This window comes from Sebastes umbrosus, chromosome 17, assembly GCF_015220745.1.
Source record: "Sebastes umbrosus isolate fSebUmb1 chromosome 17, fSebUmb1.pri, whole genome shotgun sequence".
NCBI lineage: Eukaryota > Metazoa > Chordata > Actinopteri > Perciformes > Sebastidae > Sebastes > Sebastes umbrosus.
The window spans coordinates 22066586-22082415 of record NC_051285.1 but is presented as its reverse complement, the minus strand read 5'-3'; the positions used below and the strand labels follow the sequence as shown (position 1 = coordinate 22082415).

The following is a 15830-nucleotide window of genomic DNA, read 5'->3' as shown; positions in this document are numbered from 1 at the left end:
TACACGGGTGTCATAGAAAGTGTTACCAAATTATCTTTTTATCTTGAGAGAACAAATGAATGCTTAAGTACGTTTCATAGTTGCCAAACATGCAACCACAAATAGTGACCCGCTCTTGAGAAAACAATTATCTTTACCTAATGGTAATGAGATAATGATCATAAGAGACGATCGAGATAATAGGATTACCAAATGGAGATATAGTTTGCATGTTATTGTGTAATTGCATCATCCTTAGATCATTCCGGCAATTGACTGGCTCTTAGCCCGACGTGACTCTGACCCGGTAACGTATCAGCGCTGACCTGTGCCACTTATCAAAACCATAGGCATGTGGACGTGTCTGCTCCGTGGCTGCCCAGCCGAGCGCCGAGCGGCCTGCCACAGTTGCCTGGCAACTGTCCAGAGAGCTTCAGGCAAAATGATATGGACAGACACTCACAAAAAAAAAAAGCACTTGCATACACACTCATTCAAGCACTTCCATATTCCAGTACACAAACAGCTGCATGCATGAACACAAAAAACAAAGTCAATGCACACACACACAGTTGAGTGTATGAACTAGCATGATAGCTTGAGCTGGAGCCTGCTGTCACTCTCTTTTCGCAAGGGCAACATGAAGAGAGGAAATTCTGGTTTATCTTCCGCCATTGAGGATAAGTCAAACAAGTTCCCTCTTCTTCTCTTTCTCTTTCACTAAGTTTTCTTTCTGATCCCCCCCTCCCCTCCCCCTCCATCTGCTGAGCTGGGCTTCCTACTGACTTTAGCGCTGAGAGCAGCAGTTTATGAGGCTGAACTCATGCATATTCAACACTTGCTTTAGGTAACGGCCAAGGAGCTGTGAGGAGAGTCATCAACCTGTAAGTAAAGATGCGGGCCGGAGACGGCGGAACGAATGAATGAAAGACAACGAGAGGAGTGGTGAGCAACCGATGGAGGGAAATTTAAAACGGAAATATTTACAGTATATCATATCCCAGCAAGAGCGGACAGAAAGTCCCTCGAGACCGGTCTGATAATAACTGCTGCTTCCTCTCATGTATCTTTCCCATCATCGTTAGAAAAATCTTTCAAAAAAAGTGCATCTTATGAAATCATGAAAGCATAATGCACACTACCACTGAATGCAAAAAAATAGTAGGAGCACTTAGTGTTTCTCTAATGTACGCTGATGAGATGAGTCATGCTAAAAGTCATTATCCCTTATTGATATTGTATTGCAGGAAGATGTATTATTATTATAGAGAAACAGATGAAGGATTTAGTTTTTTAGTTTTGAGACAAGAGAGGTGCGTCATGCAAAAAAAAGGGGCAACCGCTCCACATCAAGAGGAGCTTTTCAGTATTTTGTAGAGGTATTCCGATACCATTTTTTCCTTCCAGAGGCCGATTATCTAAACTTGTGGTATCGGCCAAAACCAAGTACCGATTTGATACCAGCATGATAAAAATTATATCTTCGTCGCTTTTGGGCTATCTTTGTGGTATTTTTCTCCTCGGTGGAATGTGGTTTCCAAAATTTGCTTCTGCGGTTCGTTTTTTTTTCACCCTTTTGCCTTGGTGAAGTCGTCGTGCTCGTTCGCGTGATTCGTCTTCAAATGATTTTAAGATTGCTGGTGTTGAAATTGGCAAAACTAGTGCCAACCCTCGAAATGGAAGCCTTACGTAATGTACGTACATATCGCTGTTATACTTGTTGGATTTTCCACTGTAAAATATCACCAAATGGCAGACATTTTCCTCGCTCTGACTACAGTTACCAAAGAACGTATATTGCCAAGAAGTGAAAGGCAAGTGTTTGTTCCATTGCAACATCAGCGCCCAGCAGCAAAGCTATGCCTCCACCATTTTGGACTGAAAGCGACTAAAACGCTAGTAAAACGTCCACCTAACCAGTGCCGTACAAAAGTAAAACAAAATTATTTCTATTCTATTGTCATATTCTACTGAAATGGCCTTTGTTGAACAGTAAAATATTATAAATATAATAAGTGTTTCAGTCCAAAATGGTGGCAGCGTCTGTTGTCAAAAAAACACTGCAGTTTCGTCTCTATGCTTCTATACTATTCTTGTGCTATCGTCACATGACAAACTACCCACCATCAGTTCTTCTTCGCTGCTATAAAACAGTAGTTATCAGTGGCAGCCATGATATATCCACAGCCACAGCATAGTGAAGCCTACTGTTTTGGAGTGGCGAAGAAGAATTGATTCCTGGTTAAACAAGTTGATTTTTTTCTGAGTTAATAAATGATGGTATCGGATCGGTGCATAGACTGGTGTACTCGCCGATACCCGAACCCGAATTCTGGGCAGTATCGGACGCATTTCCGATACTGGTATCGGAACAACTCTAGTATTTTGTGCAGTATATTTAATGTCCTGTATTGGAAAGCTTTATTCAGTGCATCCTCTGTTGTCGACCATCTCTGTGAAAGTCTGCACCGTTCACAAACCCACAGTCCAGAACTGAAGTGCGGTCAGTCTTCTGACTGTTTGACTACTGAGACGGGAACATGCATCTGCAGAGTAATTTCCAGAACTGAACAGAATGACTGCAGTGGGTCACTGAACATATTTCTGTGAGAAGAGAGGAGAGAACAAGGGAAGAGGGAGAGGGGAGGAGAAAGGGATAAAAAAAAAAAAAGAAAATCCGACAGGTATTAAAGCGAATATTGCCCAAAGCTACTGTCAGATCCTAAATGACAGAGAGGTGAAAGGAATATATTGAAGGGCATATTATATAATTTCCCTGTGACGTCACACGGGAGATGATTAGAGATGTCGGAAATCAGAGGGGAAGATATTGCCTTTTTTTATACACACAGAAAAGGTGATTGAAGAGAGGAAACAAAGCAATGTTTCTGTATATATGAGTCACAAAACGAATCAAGCAAAAGCAGAGAGGCGCTAATACAAAATAGGGAATAAAAAACCTTAGCAGATGGTGAATGTCTCCTGCACACACTGAAGACTAAAGGATCTGTTTTGATGATTGGAATAAAGTGGATTTGATTATTCAGTATTGTGCGGCAGCCTTGGGGATTATCGACTGTGTATGGATGTAACCGTGGATGAATATCTATGTACCGTATGCAGCATGTACTGATAAATTAACATCTAATTTTGAAAGATTTTCAAAAGGTCTACTGTCAATAAAAGCACTGACTCTGATGTACAGTTAGTAAATCCTATTACGGGCACTGCACTAAATGTCCCACAAGAGTCTTTGTGAAAAAACGTAGTTTGAATAATGATGAGTTTATATATGTACAAAAAAAATAGGGTGATTTTTAATGATAACATTTTTCTGTCTTGCTTGAGATTAAAAGTCTAAACAAGACTTGGTCAAAACCGAGTATATGGCTGGACCGTGTATGGTCAGTCTGTGAATTTGTGGCTTAATTGTTACACGAATAGTAGTTTGTTCGAAGCAAAGACACGAAATCTGAGTTTCGTTTTTTTTGCTTCTATACTGTTTGACTAGGGGACGCGCTGCTCGACTCAACTGGCCGTTCAAGCGGTGACGTACTCGATCGTGGAATGCACTTGATTTGTCCCTGATTTTCTGCTCGCCGTTTCAAACAGGAAGCTCGTAAACTTTCTGTTATTCCGTCTTAACAATCCACTAGTGAGAAATAGGCTATGCCACTGCTGAATCTCGCTTAATTTTAGAACGATCCCCTAGTTTCACAGCTTTGTCCAAGTGTCGTGAGGCGGGTGCATCGCACTGGATGCATTTGCATGAAGGACTATTCCCGCCTTTTCATTTTGAAAGAGCAGCGGCCAATGAGGAAACTCCAACACTTGGCCGATCAATCGTGTAACTTCATTACTCACTCACTCACGCAGTGACAGATTTTTGCATCCAAAAAAGCAATGCTAGCACCCCCCGGAGGCGGATTTTTTCATTTCTTTCCACACCATAAAAGTGTTGTATGTTCATTTCCATTCTTTGATTCAAAGATGTGCTTCACCTTTTGAACGTTCTTGCTGGATTATCAAAATTTTTCCACAAATCTGTTAAATCTCCTTGTTGGCGCTGGAAGTTCAATCTGAAGACCTGCTGGCAGGTCCATTTCAATTACGCATCACTCAGTGTGTCAAGTATACCCAGAAATGAAATTATATTGTAATTGAGCTTCCTCCCGCTGAACTAATGTCATTTCAGCACACCGCCCATAGGCTCCCAATGTCATTGTATTTATTACCTTACTTATCTCACTCAATTTTTATTCTCAAAGGTCCATTCAAATGGTACCAAGCTGTGCAGTAAAACCAGGCTGTCATGCACATTTGAAAAGCAATGCTTCAAACATCACGCTCGCACAAAGACGATTCAAAGCTTTTCAAAGAAAGTTCCATTTCTGAAACAAGTTATCATTGATGGAAATCAAGTCAGCGAGAATTAGAAACAGATCAAAATAAATGAGTTGCAACCCTTAAAACAGAGCCTTGTTCACAGACAGAACTTTGAATCACAAAGCTAATCATATACAGACATAAAGCTGCTTTGATATAAACTCATTAATCATATTTGCCCTTACATGAATGTATTCAACTCATCATGTGATAGTTAATGTATATCATATCAGCCGTCCCATCCTATTCACTGGCTACACTCAGTTTGCAACCTCCGCGTCTGAGAAGTGAAGCCAATGCTGAAGTGCCTTAAACTTGTATTCCTTCTAATATCCAGCAGGGGGCGACTCCTCTGGTTGCAAAAAGAAGTGTGATTGTATAGAAGTCTATGAGAAAATGAGCCTACTTCTCACTTGATTTATTACCTCAGTAAACATTGTAAACATGAGTTTATGGTCTAAATCGCTAGTTTCAAGTCTTCTTCAATACAGCATGATGTTCATTTAGTAAATTATGGTCCCAATTAGAGTCAAATAGAAGATAAAGCAGGGTATGCTTCAGGGCGTGGCTACCTTGTGATTGACAAGTCGCTACCACGGCGTTGTCCAGTCTGGCTTTTGTTTGTGTTTTCGCCTTAGAACTTTAACCCTTTGATGGCGACGGCCAAAATGCCAACTCGATTTTTGGTTGCCTAAAAATGTCTTATTCAGCATTTGGTTGTACTTAGCTCCACCCCATTGTGTCACTTCTGGTTGCAAAAAAACAAGATGGCGAAGGCCAAAATGCTGAACTCGAGGCATCAAACGATGACGTCACAGTAACAACGTCCACTTCTTATATACAGGCTAGCTACAGTAGAGGTTATTGGTGAGTTATGTTAAGAATTTTCCAGTGTGAATGACTGCCGGCAAATAGTATGAGTAGATTCTCTTGTTACAACATGACAACATTTTCTAGCCTATATCTGCTTAAAAATTGGGCAGACTGACACCATTAAAAGTATGCTGAATTAGCTACAAGCGATTCCTCTTTGCAATGTACCCATAGATGTACAGGCAGCTATTACTGGATTACTTTGATACTGAAGAAAACTTGAAAATGTGATGATTTTAAGGCCAGTTCTGGAGTTATAAGGAGAGTCTTTTTTTCTATAATTCCTAAGTATAATTGCTATTTTAGGGTACTACCTTTTGAGTTTGATTTTGACACTTTACAGTATGTGGTGTGTGGCTGCATTCATTATTTTCCTTGTATTTGATTGGTCCAGCTGTGCAGCTGGCTGCCGGCCCGGGAGGCAGACTGGTGTCAGTTTCAGTCAACATACCTATAAGTCATTAGCGCTCAATGTGAACTTTACCTATGGAAGCAACTGTTCTTGGCTAACCTGAATCACATTCATCACACTTGCAATATGGCCCAGACAGCAGACAAAGTATGAAGCATATTGTAGCCATTTATGCAAAAGGTACTAAATTGTTTCTTATTTTCCAAAACCCTTGGTTTGCACGTGAACCTCATCCCAATCAAAATGACACTCAAGCAAAAATGTTTTGTGTTTTTTCCGTGCTGTCATCACAGTCGTGCACTGTCTGCAAAATGTAGGGAAAGAAGAGTTAACGATTGCTTCCCGAGTGGGAAGATTGTGGCTCTGTGCAGGGAGTGGGAGGTGTGTTTCATTTGTATTTAGGGACAGCAGAGTTGTGAGAAGGCAGCAGGCTGAAATTAATTGACAGCAAAATCTGTGATGGCTAAAAATACTGTTTATGTCAGATTTAAAGGGATGTTTTTGAGAACAACGGGCAACACAATTTGAACTGATTCCCAAGACTCACTGGGCTAAGTAGTATTTGTGGATACTGCTTGACTTGACTTAAGCTAAAAATGTTTTCAGGTGCATGGGCTTATAAAATATACATAAATTATACGTGTTAAGTAACAGACAAAATGGTGTTTACTAGTGTGTCAGTAACAGGGTACATGAGCACATTATTTTTGGATACATCATTTTTAATTGATGGATCTGTACTTGATGGGAAAACCAACTCAACAGAGTACAACAAGCTAAAGGGAATACATTTTTCTCTGCATTTTGTAATTTTAAGAATAGTACTACAGTATCAATCATCAAATCATTACTTACCTAAGTAAGTACAAATACCACAATCTAAAAACACTCCATTATAAGTAAAAGACCTAAATTCAGAATGTTAATGTAAGTAAAAGTACAGAAATATTATCAGCAAAAATGTACTTAAAGTATCAAAAGGAAAAGTACTTACTATGCAGAAGGGCTCATTTTAAAGTGTAATACTCTTATAGAATAATAATACATAATAATAAAGTGTCAAATAAATGTAGTAGAGTAAAAAGTACAATATTTCCCTCTAAGATGTGGAATAGAAGTACAGTATAAAGATGTAGAAAATGGAAATACTCAAGTAAAGTACAAGTACCTCAAAATTGTACTTAAGTAGAGTATTTGAGTAAATATACCTGGTTACATTCCACCACTGATTGGCTGTGCACATTTTTGTGCCTTCAAAGCATCAACTTGATTTAATATTGGCATAGTATAAAATATATTTCCAGTATTAACTGTCTGAACCTAGGAGAAATTGAACAGACAAAAACTGAATGTTCCATGAAACCTATGGCTGATACATATAGCATGTTACATATTAAACAGATGAATACTGACTGAAATACAAGGGGGGTTTGACAGAATTCCAGCTGGGAACGGTCAGCTGTCAGCCCGCTGCCTGCTGTGTGCTAACTCGGTGGGGGGGCTGGGGGCGACTACACAATAGTGATCACTGTTCAATAATGTGTAGTAAATGAAGCGACAAGTTAGTGAAATCAAGTCAGATGTTGCAAACAGAAAGGGCATTTTTTATCTTGTGGCCATCCACAATGATATGAATTGATTTGAAGAAACAAAACTGACGCACAGACATGCCGTAACTTTCTCCCCCAAATAATAACGAGCAACTTCGGGTAGAAGAAATATATGTTTCCATCGCATTATTTGTGCTTTCCCAAATATCGTATTCAGATTCGGGTACATCCCTTGTAGTAATAGAAGTAATAGTACTGAATAGGGTATGTCCAATCTATAACAACACATGGTGGTTACAAGCTTTAAAGTAATAAGTATTACGGAAAGTATTAATTTGGTTACATTTCATAAGGTTTACCACAAAAGTAAGGCAAAACTGTTGAAGATAACAGATGGGACGTTACAGCATCTTTACTGGTCTGATTCAGTCCCACTGCTCTCATATTTCCTTCAGGAGTTGGTGGAGACCAAAACAGAGCTAAAAAGAGGCTAAATATTGAAGTTACATTTGTCAGATGGCCATAAAAATGACTCTAAATGAATGCTGATGTGTAAATAAGCAACTGCTTGCTAACAGGTTAGCCATAACAACTTTAAAGGTGCTCTATACGATATCCGGAGCATTAATATGGCAGTAATCAACTATTTGCTATGTAAAGATATAGTGGAGTAATGTCTACCTGAGCAGAGAAAGAAGTCGCTCTCTCTCTGTGTGTGTCGTAATTCGAGCTTCTCCGTGCTTTGTTGACATCGCCTGTTAGCGCGGTTAGCACCGTTAGCTGTCGCCATGTTGAGAGCCGTGCGGATGCAATAGAAATGCTCCAAATCTCGCATTTAACACCTTTAAAAGACGCTTAGCGTTGTGAATGCCAATGTCGCCTGGTGAATAAATGCTCTCCAAATGAATTTCAATGTTGCTCAGTTTCTACTGGATGTGTAAATAGGCAGCTTATAATCATTTTAAGGGCGATAATTTGTCAGTGTTGTGTTTACAGCTTGTTGCACTTTCCCCGAGTGGTCAAAAATAGTCTAATCAATAGACCCTAAATCAAATAGACCACCAGTATTGATCTGTTAGCATGTAAGCATGGAAAAAACATGACTAATTTTCAGAACATTGACAGCACAATTAGTTTGCGTTGAACGAAAAACCTGATTTTATCTCTCTGAGACAAAAGTATCTGAGCCACAAAGTATCATCCAGCACAATTGTAAATATGAAAAGTACATTTTGGCAGGACAATAACCAAGTAAATGTTAAATTCATAACTCCTTTTACTCCGTGTAACAGCCGCGGTTATTAAATGTGGTGTTTACTACTAAACAGGCTGCTCTTACTTACAAGTAAAAAGCTGAAATTGGGTAGAAAGTGCAGAGAAACGTTTCCAGAAGAAGCGTTTCATCTCTCTTCCTGAGGTGAAAAATGTTCTCACTCTCAGAGCCCACGACGGTGGGCCTTTCCCCAGAGTTCATTAATTAGTTAATTAGTTAATTAGTCTGAACAGATGGCTATGCAACACAAATCAGAAGGCTCTCTGGGCCCGGAGCAGGAGGAAGGTAGGAGAAGGTGAGCCGAGGAGCAATCTGGAATCTCAACTGTCACCGAACCTCTGAACCAGCCTGTGTGCAGCAGACATTTTCTTCCCATTCTCCCATTTTACTCCACAACGACATCATAAATTACTAAGAAAAGTGTATCATTTGCTGGAAAGTTACATGTGTACGTGTCGCACCGGAGCCAAAGCGTACGGTGTACAATCATATGGAAGGGCGCTGTGGTCACACTGCAGGAGCGTCTATTTGAATGAATACTTTGCATCGCTGCCGATTTAAAAAAGCATTTCTGACGGTTTATTTTTAGACCGTTCCCGTCTCCCCCCTTCTGTTTCCCTTCCCCTCACTGTCTCTCTATGATTCTCCCTCGCTCATCTGTCTCTATTCCCCGCTCTCTCTCCTCTCCTCTCCTCCCTGACTCCCTATCACTCTCTTAAAGGCGCAGGCATCGTACGAAATGAGGTTGGCATGTGCGAGCTCCCGTGTGTGTGAGCACAGGACAATACTAACGATTAGAACGTAAAACGTAAAATAACGGCGTACTTGTGTTTCTCACTTTGACTCCAATTCACAGTGTCAGAGAGGAGCGCTATTAAAAATTCAGATGGATGGTGCATTATTCATACATGTGTTTTACGCACGGCACGCAACCAAGTAGCACGCACACACACACACACACACACGCACGCACTTACACACTGTCACATGCACAAGGAGATATTTGTGTACACATGCATGCTTATGCTACACAAACATACACACACACACTAGGATAATCGCCTTAGTACAGTAACCCATTTAAAGCATATCTGAGAGAGAGAGAGAGAGAGAGAGAGTGAGAGAGAGAGCACACATTCGCCCACATACCAACATTTTCAACAATGTTAAGGGAATCGAGGACACTGCGTCATCCCTCACAATCACTCAGCAAGATAGCTTTCCGCCTTTATGTGTATGTATTTCGTACATATTTTAATGATTGTTCAGTGCAATAAACACACTGTACAACGCATGAGCGCACTTCAAACATCTCCAACATGAATCACAGCAACAATGTCAATGTAAATCGACCAGGTCAAGATGTCTGTAAAGGAAGCAAATAGGGCGATCGATCGATTCAAATATTTAAGCGCGACTAATTGCATGATGGTCCATAGTTAATCATGATTAATTACAAATTAATCATACATTTCTTAATGGTTCAAAATGTACCTTAAAGGGAGATTTGTCAAGTATTTAATGGTCTTATCAACATGGGAGTGGGCAAATATGCTTGCTTTATGCAAATGTATGTATATATTTATTATTGGAAATCAATTAACAACACAAAACAATGACAAATATTGTCCAGAAACCCTCACAGGTACTGCATTTAGCATAAACAATATGCTCAAATCATAGCATGGCAAACTCAAGCCCAACAGACAACAACAGCTGTCAGTGTGTCAGTGTGCGAACTTGACTATGTCTTGCCCTAAACTGCATGTGATGATGATCATAAAGTGTTCATGTCTGTAAAGGGGAGACTCGTGGGTACCCATAGAACCCATTTTCATTCACATATCTTGAGGTCAGAGATCAAGGGACGTTTTTGAAAATGACCATAACAGTTTTTCCTCCCCAAAATTTACGGCAAGTTACTCAGCCTCCTTCGCGACTAGCTAGTATGAGATGGTTGGTACCAATGTTTTCTAGTTTCATATGATGCCAGTATCTTCACTCTAGCTTTAAAACTGAGCCAGCTACAACCTAAAAATCGCAAGTTGCGTTAATGTGCTAAAGAAATTAGTGGTGTTAAAAAAATATTTGCCTTAATGCGTTATTATCACGTTAACTTTGACAGCCCTAGAAGCAAACAAAGAGTGTATTTTAAATACTACATTCAACAAACCTGATTTGAAATTGTGAACTGAATCTCGCGCCCAATTTGTTAACAGTCACAATTTGTCTGCCAGCTGTGAAAAAAAACAAAACCCCCATAACAAGCTGAAATGGAGCAGGATAAAGCTGCAGGTCCAGGTCCTCATTTCAGTAACTCTCAGTTTGTCCTTGTCCCCCTCTACCATTGGCACTCTCAATAACGCTCTGGATCGTGTTACCCTCTGTTAATACTCGCTGCAGCTCTTGGACGGCGTCCTAAACTACTCCCATTTCTCTGTTTATCATTATTCTGATATGTTGAAACAGGCGTGATGCAATAAACAATATCTGATTACCCAACCTGGCAAGCGCAATGCCAGCGTCAGATAGTCTGTGTGCAAACACCTCCAAAAAGATGACGCCGAATGTAAATACTTGACTCCACTGATATCCAGCGGCACAAGGGGCTGGGTGTACACACACATACACACACACACACACGCACACACACACACACACACACACACACACACACACACACAGCTCTGCCCACAGTCACAGGCCATGCAAGCACAGCAAAGCTCCAACAGAATGGACAAATAGAATACCCCTTAATCCAAAAATACACCGAAAGCAACAAACACACATTTCAACTCTGTTTTCAATGTACACCAAAGGCACTAAGTGGTTTGTGGTGTCTCTGAAGTATAGTGAGTCACATCCTGGCTGTTTTGTTTTTTTATGCAGAAGTGCATATTAATACAACAATTAATTAATCGGAAAAAAAAAATAAAAAATTTCAGGGTAAGTGAACACAGTAAACACACCTGTTTGTGCTTTATTATGAAATCCCTGCTGCACAGAAATAACACTGACTGTTATTGTACAGTTTTCAAGTCCCACACCAGTACAGACTGTAACATCCGGTGTGAATTTGACTTCTGCTACCCGACCCGAACCCTGATGATTTGTCGGGACCTATCAGGTTCAAGTTGCTTCAGCGCAGGTTCGGTTTTAGTTATTTTCGAATGTACCATAATGAAACATTTCTCTTATTTCTCTCTGAATGTGCCTATCATCTTCGTCCATGTCTGTTACTGTATGTGTTGCGTCTAGACGCCCTGTGGGAAGAGGAAAAGAGACAGAGTGTAGCCACCGCGCTGCATTAGCCTGGTGAGCTAACAGTCAGCAATGGATGACATAAAGCAAAAATATGTCTTTGAGTCTTGGGTCGGGTTCAGGTCCTAAATTTAGCTGTTCCAGTTGGGTTCAGCCGGGTCAAGTCTTAAAGGGATAGTTTGGGTGTTTTGAAGTGGGGTTGTATGAGGTACTTATCCATAGTCGGTGTATTACCTACAGTAGATGACGGTCAGCACACCCCCAGCTTGGAGAAGCAGACAAGAGTTACCACACGGAACGAAAGCAATGTACTGCTGTGGACGGGGGCTGCAGCAAAACGTATGTCAGGAACCTAAAGGAAAGACTCACCTAAACAAATCAATATCTGTTTAAGTGTACACTATATTTAGAATGTTTTCCTACGACGAACTGAACTGAAAGTGAAACTTATCTATACTGTTTTTGTCAATGGAGTCTGGTTCAGTTCCATGTCGGAAAGGGTTGTCTGACAGCAAGATAAAGCGGTGAAAATATTTTCATACCCCACTTCAAAACACCCAAATTATCCCTATTATCCCTTTAAAGACGCCAGCATAGGCCATAGCCTCATTTACATTTCTAAGCATTTTAAAGAGTAACTTGACACTAAATCCACTTTAGACCTATGACGTTCCCTGGGACACCACGCCCAAGATTACAAGGCAATGTCAAGGGCACAAGAGTTACATATGTAACTATCGTTCTATGAGTTCTGAATTACGGACAGTTTAAATATCTAGGCATCAAAACAGATATGACAGAGCTGTGGGGAGGGTGGCAGGGTTAGTGAGTCTGGGCTGAACGCATTTATGGAATTTGTTAAGGTGGGTGTGTTCCGAGCCAAAATGGGGCGAGCAGAATGCTATTTGATACTGCATATTTACGTGTTTCCTGTAAAAACAGAAGGCTATATATACACACATATATATATATATATATAAAGATAACATGATAACGAACTAAAACACTGGGAAAGTAAGTAATCTGCTTTAGTTAAGTTTTTTTTTTTGCTTTGATGGGACATTGGCATTAGTATACAGTATACAGTAGCTACCATGAGATACTCACCATTTATACCTGTCTCTCTTTTGTGCATGCTGTCTGCACTTCCCCTTATATGCTCTTTCTGCTGTAGCATGTTAACACTGCTGAAATAATTTAAGATGAGTGGCTGCTTTATGTCAAAACCTCAAATAGCATCCATGTATATGACATTCATATATATGCCTTGTGATGTTAGCTTAGAGTAACACAATATAAGACCTTTGTTATGAAGGACGGAACCTGCAAAAAATAAAAAATAAATACATAAATGACTCAATAAATAATAAATATGCCATTAAATGTACCAACAATAATATTAAAAATAAATGTAGGCATTAATTGATAAAATGTGACATAAATTGATAATTCTGTTTTAATTTGCTTCCTTATAATATAAATAAATACATACATTTAATAATGAATACATAGATTTAAAAATAAATAAAAAATAAATGTAAAAATTAAATTAAAAGTTAATAAAAACAAGTAAATAAATAAAGGGGAAAAAGAGTAGATAGGGGAATTAATACAAAGGTAAATAAATAAATAAGCAAATTAAGACAACAGAAATTGATCAATCAATATATATATATATCAATCATTATCAATCTTTATCAATTAATTAATGCCTACATTTATTTTTAATATTATTTTTGGTACATTTAATGGCATATTTATTTATTTATCAAGTCATAAATTGATTTATTTTTGATTTTGGCAGATTCTGTCTTCCATATTATTTGGACTACAGGAGCCTGCAAAAGGAAGTGTTTTAATTTGAGTGTTATTTTTTATACAGCAAACTTTATATGTGCATTATAGCACTATTTCTAAAAACATATGTTGATAGACATCCGCTCTCTGACAAACAGAGACCGGTCAAGGTGAGATGATACATGTCAGAAAAACTCTGTATTCACATCAGATGCATTTGTGACTGATAATGCCATTAGGATGTGTTGGGCGCCAAACTTACCGAGCACACCGAGCCGATAGTTCATAGTGACCACGATGACGTTTCCGTAGGCAGCAAGGACGCTGCCGTCAAACATGTTCCCTGAGCCCTCCATGTAGGAGCCTCCGTGGATGAACAGCATCACTGGCTTCTTACGACGATCCCGAATATCTGCACGACACAGAAACAAACAATGGTGTTCATTATTTTCATGTTCATTCATTCTTTGGTCAAAAAATTCTTAACCACACACTCACAACTTTTAAGAGTTCCTATTCACCATATTCACACGGTGGCCATTTTGCTCCAACTTCCTAACTAGCGTTTAAAATTTGTGACTTTGCCCTGACTGTGATAGTGCTGCTACACTCAAGTTTGACTGACACCAAAATTAAGATGTTATACAGTGTGCCACACTGGCTAATTCAGCTGAAAAACACAAATACCATCTGGCAAATGAACACATAACGCTAGCTATGTGTTTACCGTGTTCACGAGAAGAGTCCATATGAACGCCCCCCCTCTTGTAGTATTCACAACCTCATAAGTGGAAAGTTTCTGAAAGCTCCGAGTTCACGAGTTGTGACATGTTTGTTGACGTCAGAAATGGCGGAGGCCTTGGAAATGATTTTTTTGGTAGGCCTACATAATAAGTAAATATATTGTACTTCTTCGTGATTTTACAATATGTCTGAGGAAAATGTTGATATTTCAAACTGCCTAATCTTTTTCCTCTGTCATTATGCCTTTGCATTTACTGCATTATGTTACCCGCTTGCTAGCTTGCTAAATTGTTAGCTTCTGTGGCTTCTAGATGCCGACAGCAACGTTAATATTGCAGCTGGTGTTCTCACGACTTCACCTCTTGAACGCCAAGCATATTGTGTACACGACTTCCCAAGTTGTAAACACAAGCTCACGAGTTTCATTTGAAGAAACCATAATTTACAAAGATCCATCCCACCCTGAGTAAGAGCAAAATGGCCGCCATGTGAATATGGTGAATTGAGTGTCCAAAGGCAACAGGTAGTCTACCCACTTTATGATGCATAACCTCCTACTGCCAGTGATTCACATGAAAAAAATAAGTATGAAACATTTTCAGTGGACTGCCTTTAAGTTGGCACCAAGTATTTCATGCCTGCCCCACTGGGCTTATCCTCTATATTTCATTCTGTGATGTTTGTTTCCCCTGCCCTGTGCCGTGATGGTATCTTCCCAAACTGTTATTCCCCTCCATGTGTGGTGCAAGTGGTGCAGCCAGTTTCGATGCCCTCTCTGTTATTGGTGTCTTTGTGCCCATCAGTGTGTTGCTATGGTTCACTCTATCAGCCTATGTGTGCCCCCCCACCCCCCCACCCCGACCACCCGACCACCTCCTGAACCCCCCCCCCCCCCCCCCTTCTTGCAGCATCTATGGTATGGCCTGAGTGTCTGAGTGTGGATAAGGCTGAGAGAGCTGCCAGTGCAGCCCAGTTAGGCTGAGCGTCTGCACTGTGCAGGGCCTGTGGATAATTTGTATGAAAGCCAGACCAAGTGGAAACATAAATAACAGCCACAGCATCTGTTTACCCTGATGAGCTTCAGCACTCAGAGATGGGGGAGAGAGAGAGCGAGAGAGAGCGCGAGAGAGGCAGATAGGAGGAGAGAAAGAGAGATAAAGGGGGGTAAGACAGAGAGAGGAAGGAGATGAAAATAGGGCAGTGTGAGAGAACCGACGGGGGTAGAGACACGGATGGGAGGTTCACGCCGAAAAAAGACATGATGGCAAGGATGAAAAAACATGAAATGTTACAAAGCAAGTCATACATAGCGAGGTACGCTAATGAACACTCAAATTCACACAGGATTCACACCGTATTCATACAGAGACACACACACACACACACACACACACACACAAACTCTTGCATAGGCAGCTGCGATGTCGAGTCGCTATGGAAACTGCTTCTCGCTAATAGAACTGCACCAGCCATTCCATTGCACCGACTCACTGAATGCCTGTTGCCGTGGTAACAAATTCTACTCACGTATTTGCACACCCGCCTGCATCACCAC

The 15830-nt window shown here is 40.2% G+C and overlaps 1 protein-coding gene across 1 annotated transcript in view; it reads right to left on the bottom strand.

The window, feature by feature from the left end:
• The window catches only part of nlgn2b (neuroligin 2b), an 81675-nt gene that overhangs the window by 14530 nt on the left and 51315 nt on the right, over nucleotides 1–15830 (bottom strand). The window contains exon 4 of the mRNA XM_037748634.1: nucleotides 13794–13943. Within this exon, the coding sequence (XP_037604562.1) occupies nucleotides 13794–13943 (150 nt within the window). The remainder of the gene's footprint in view (nucleotides 1–13793; nucleotides 13944–15830) is intronic.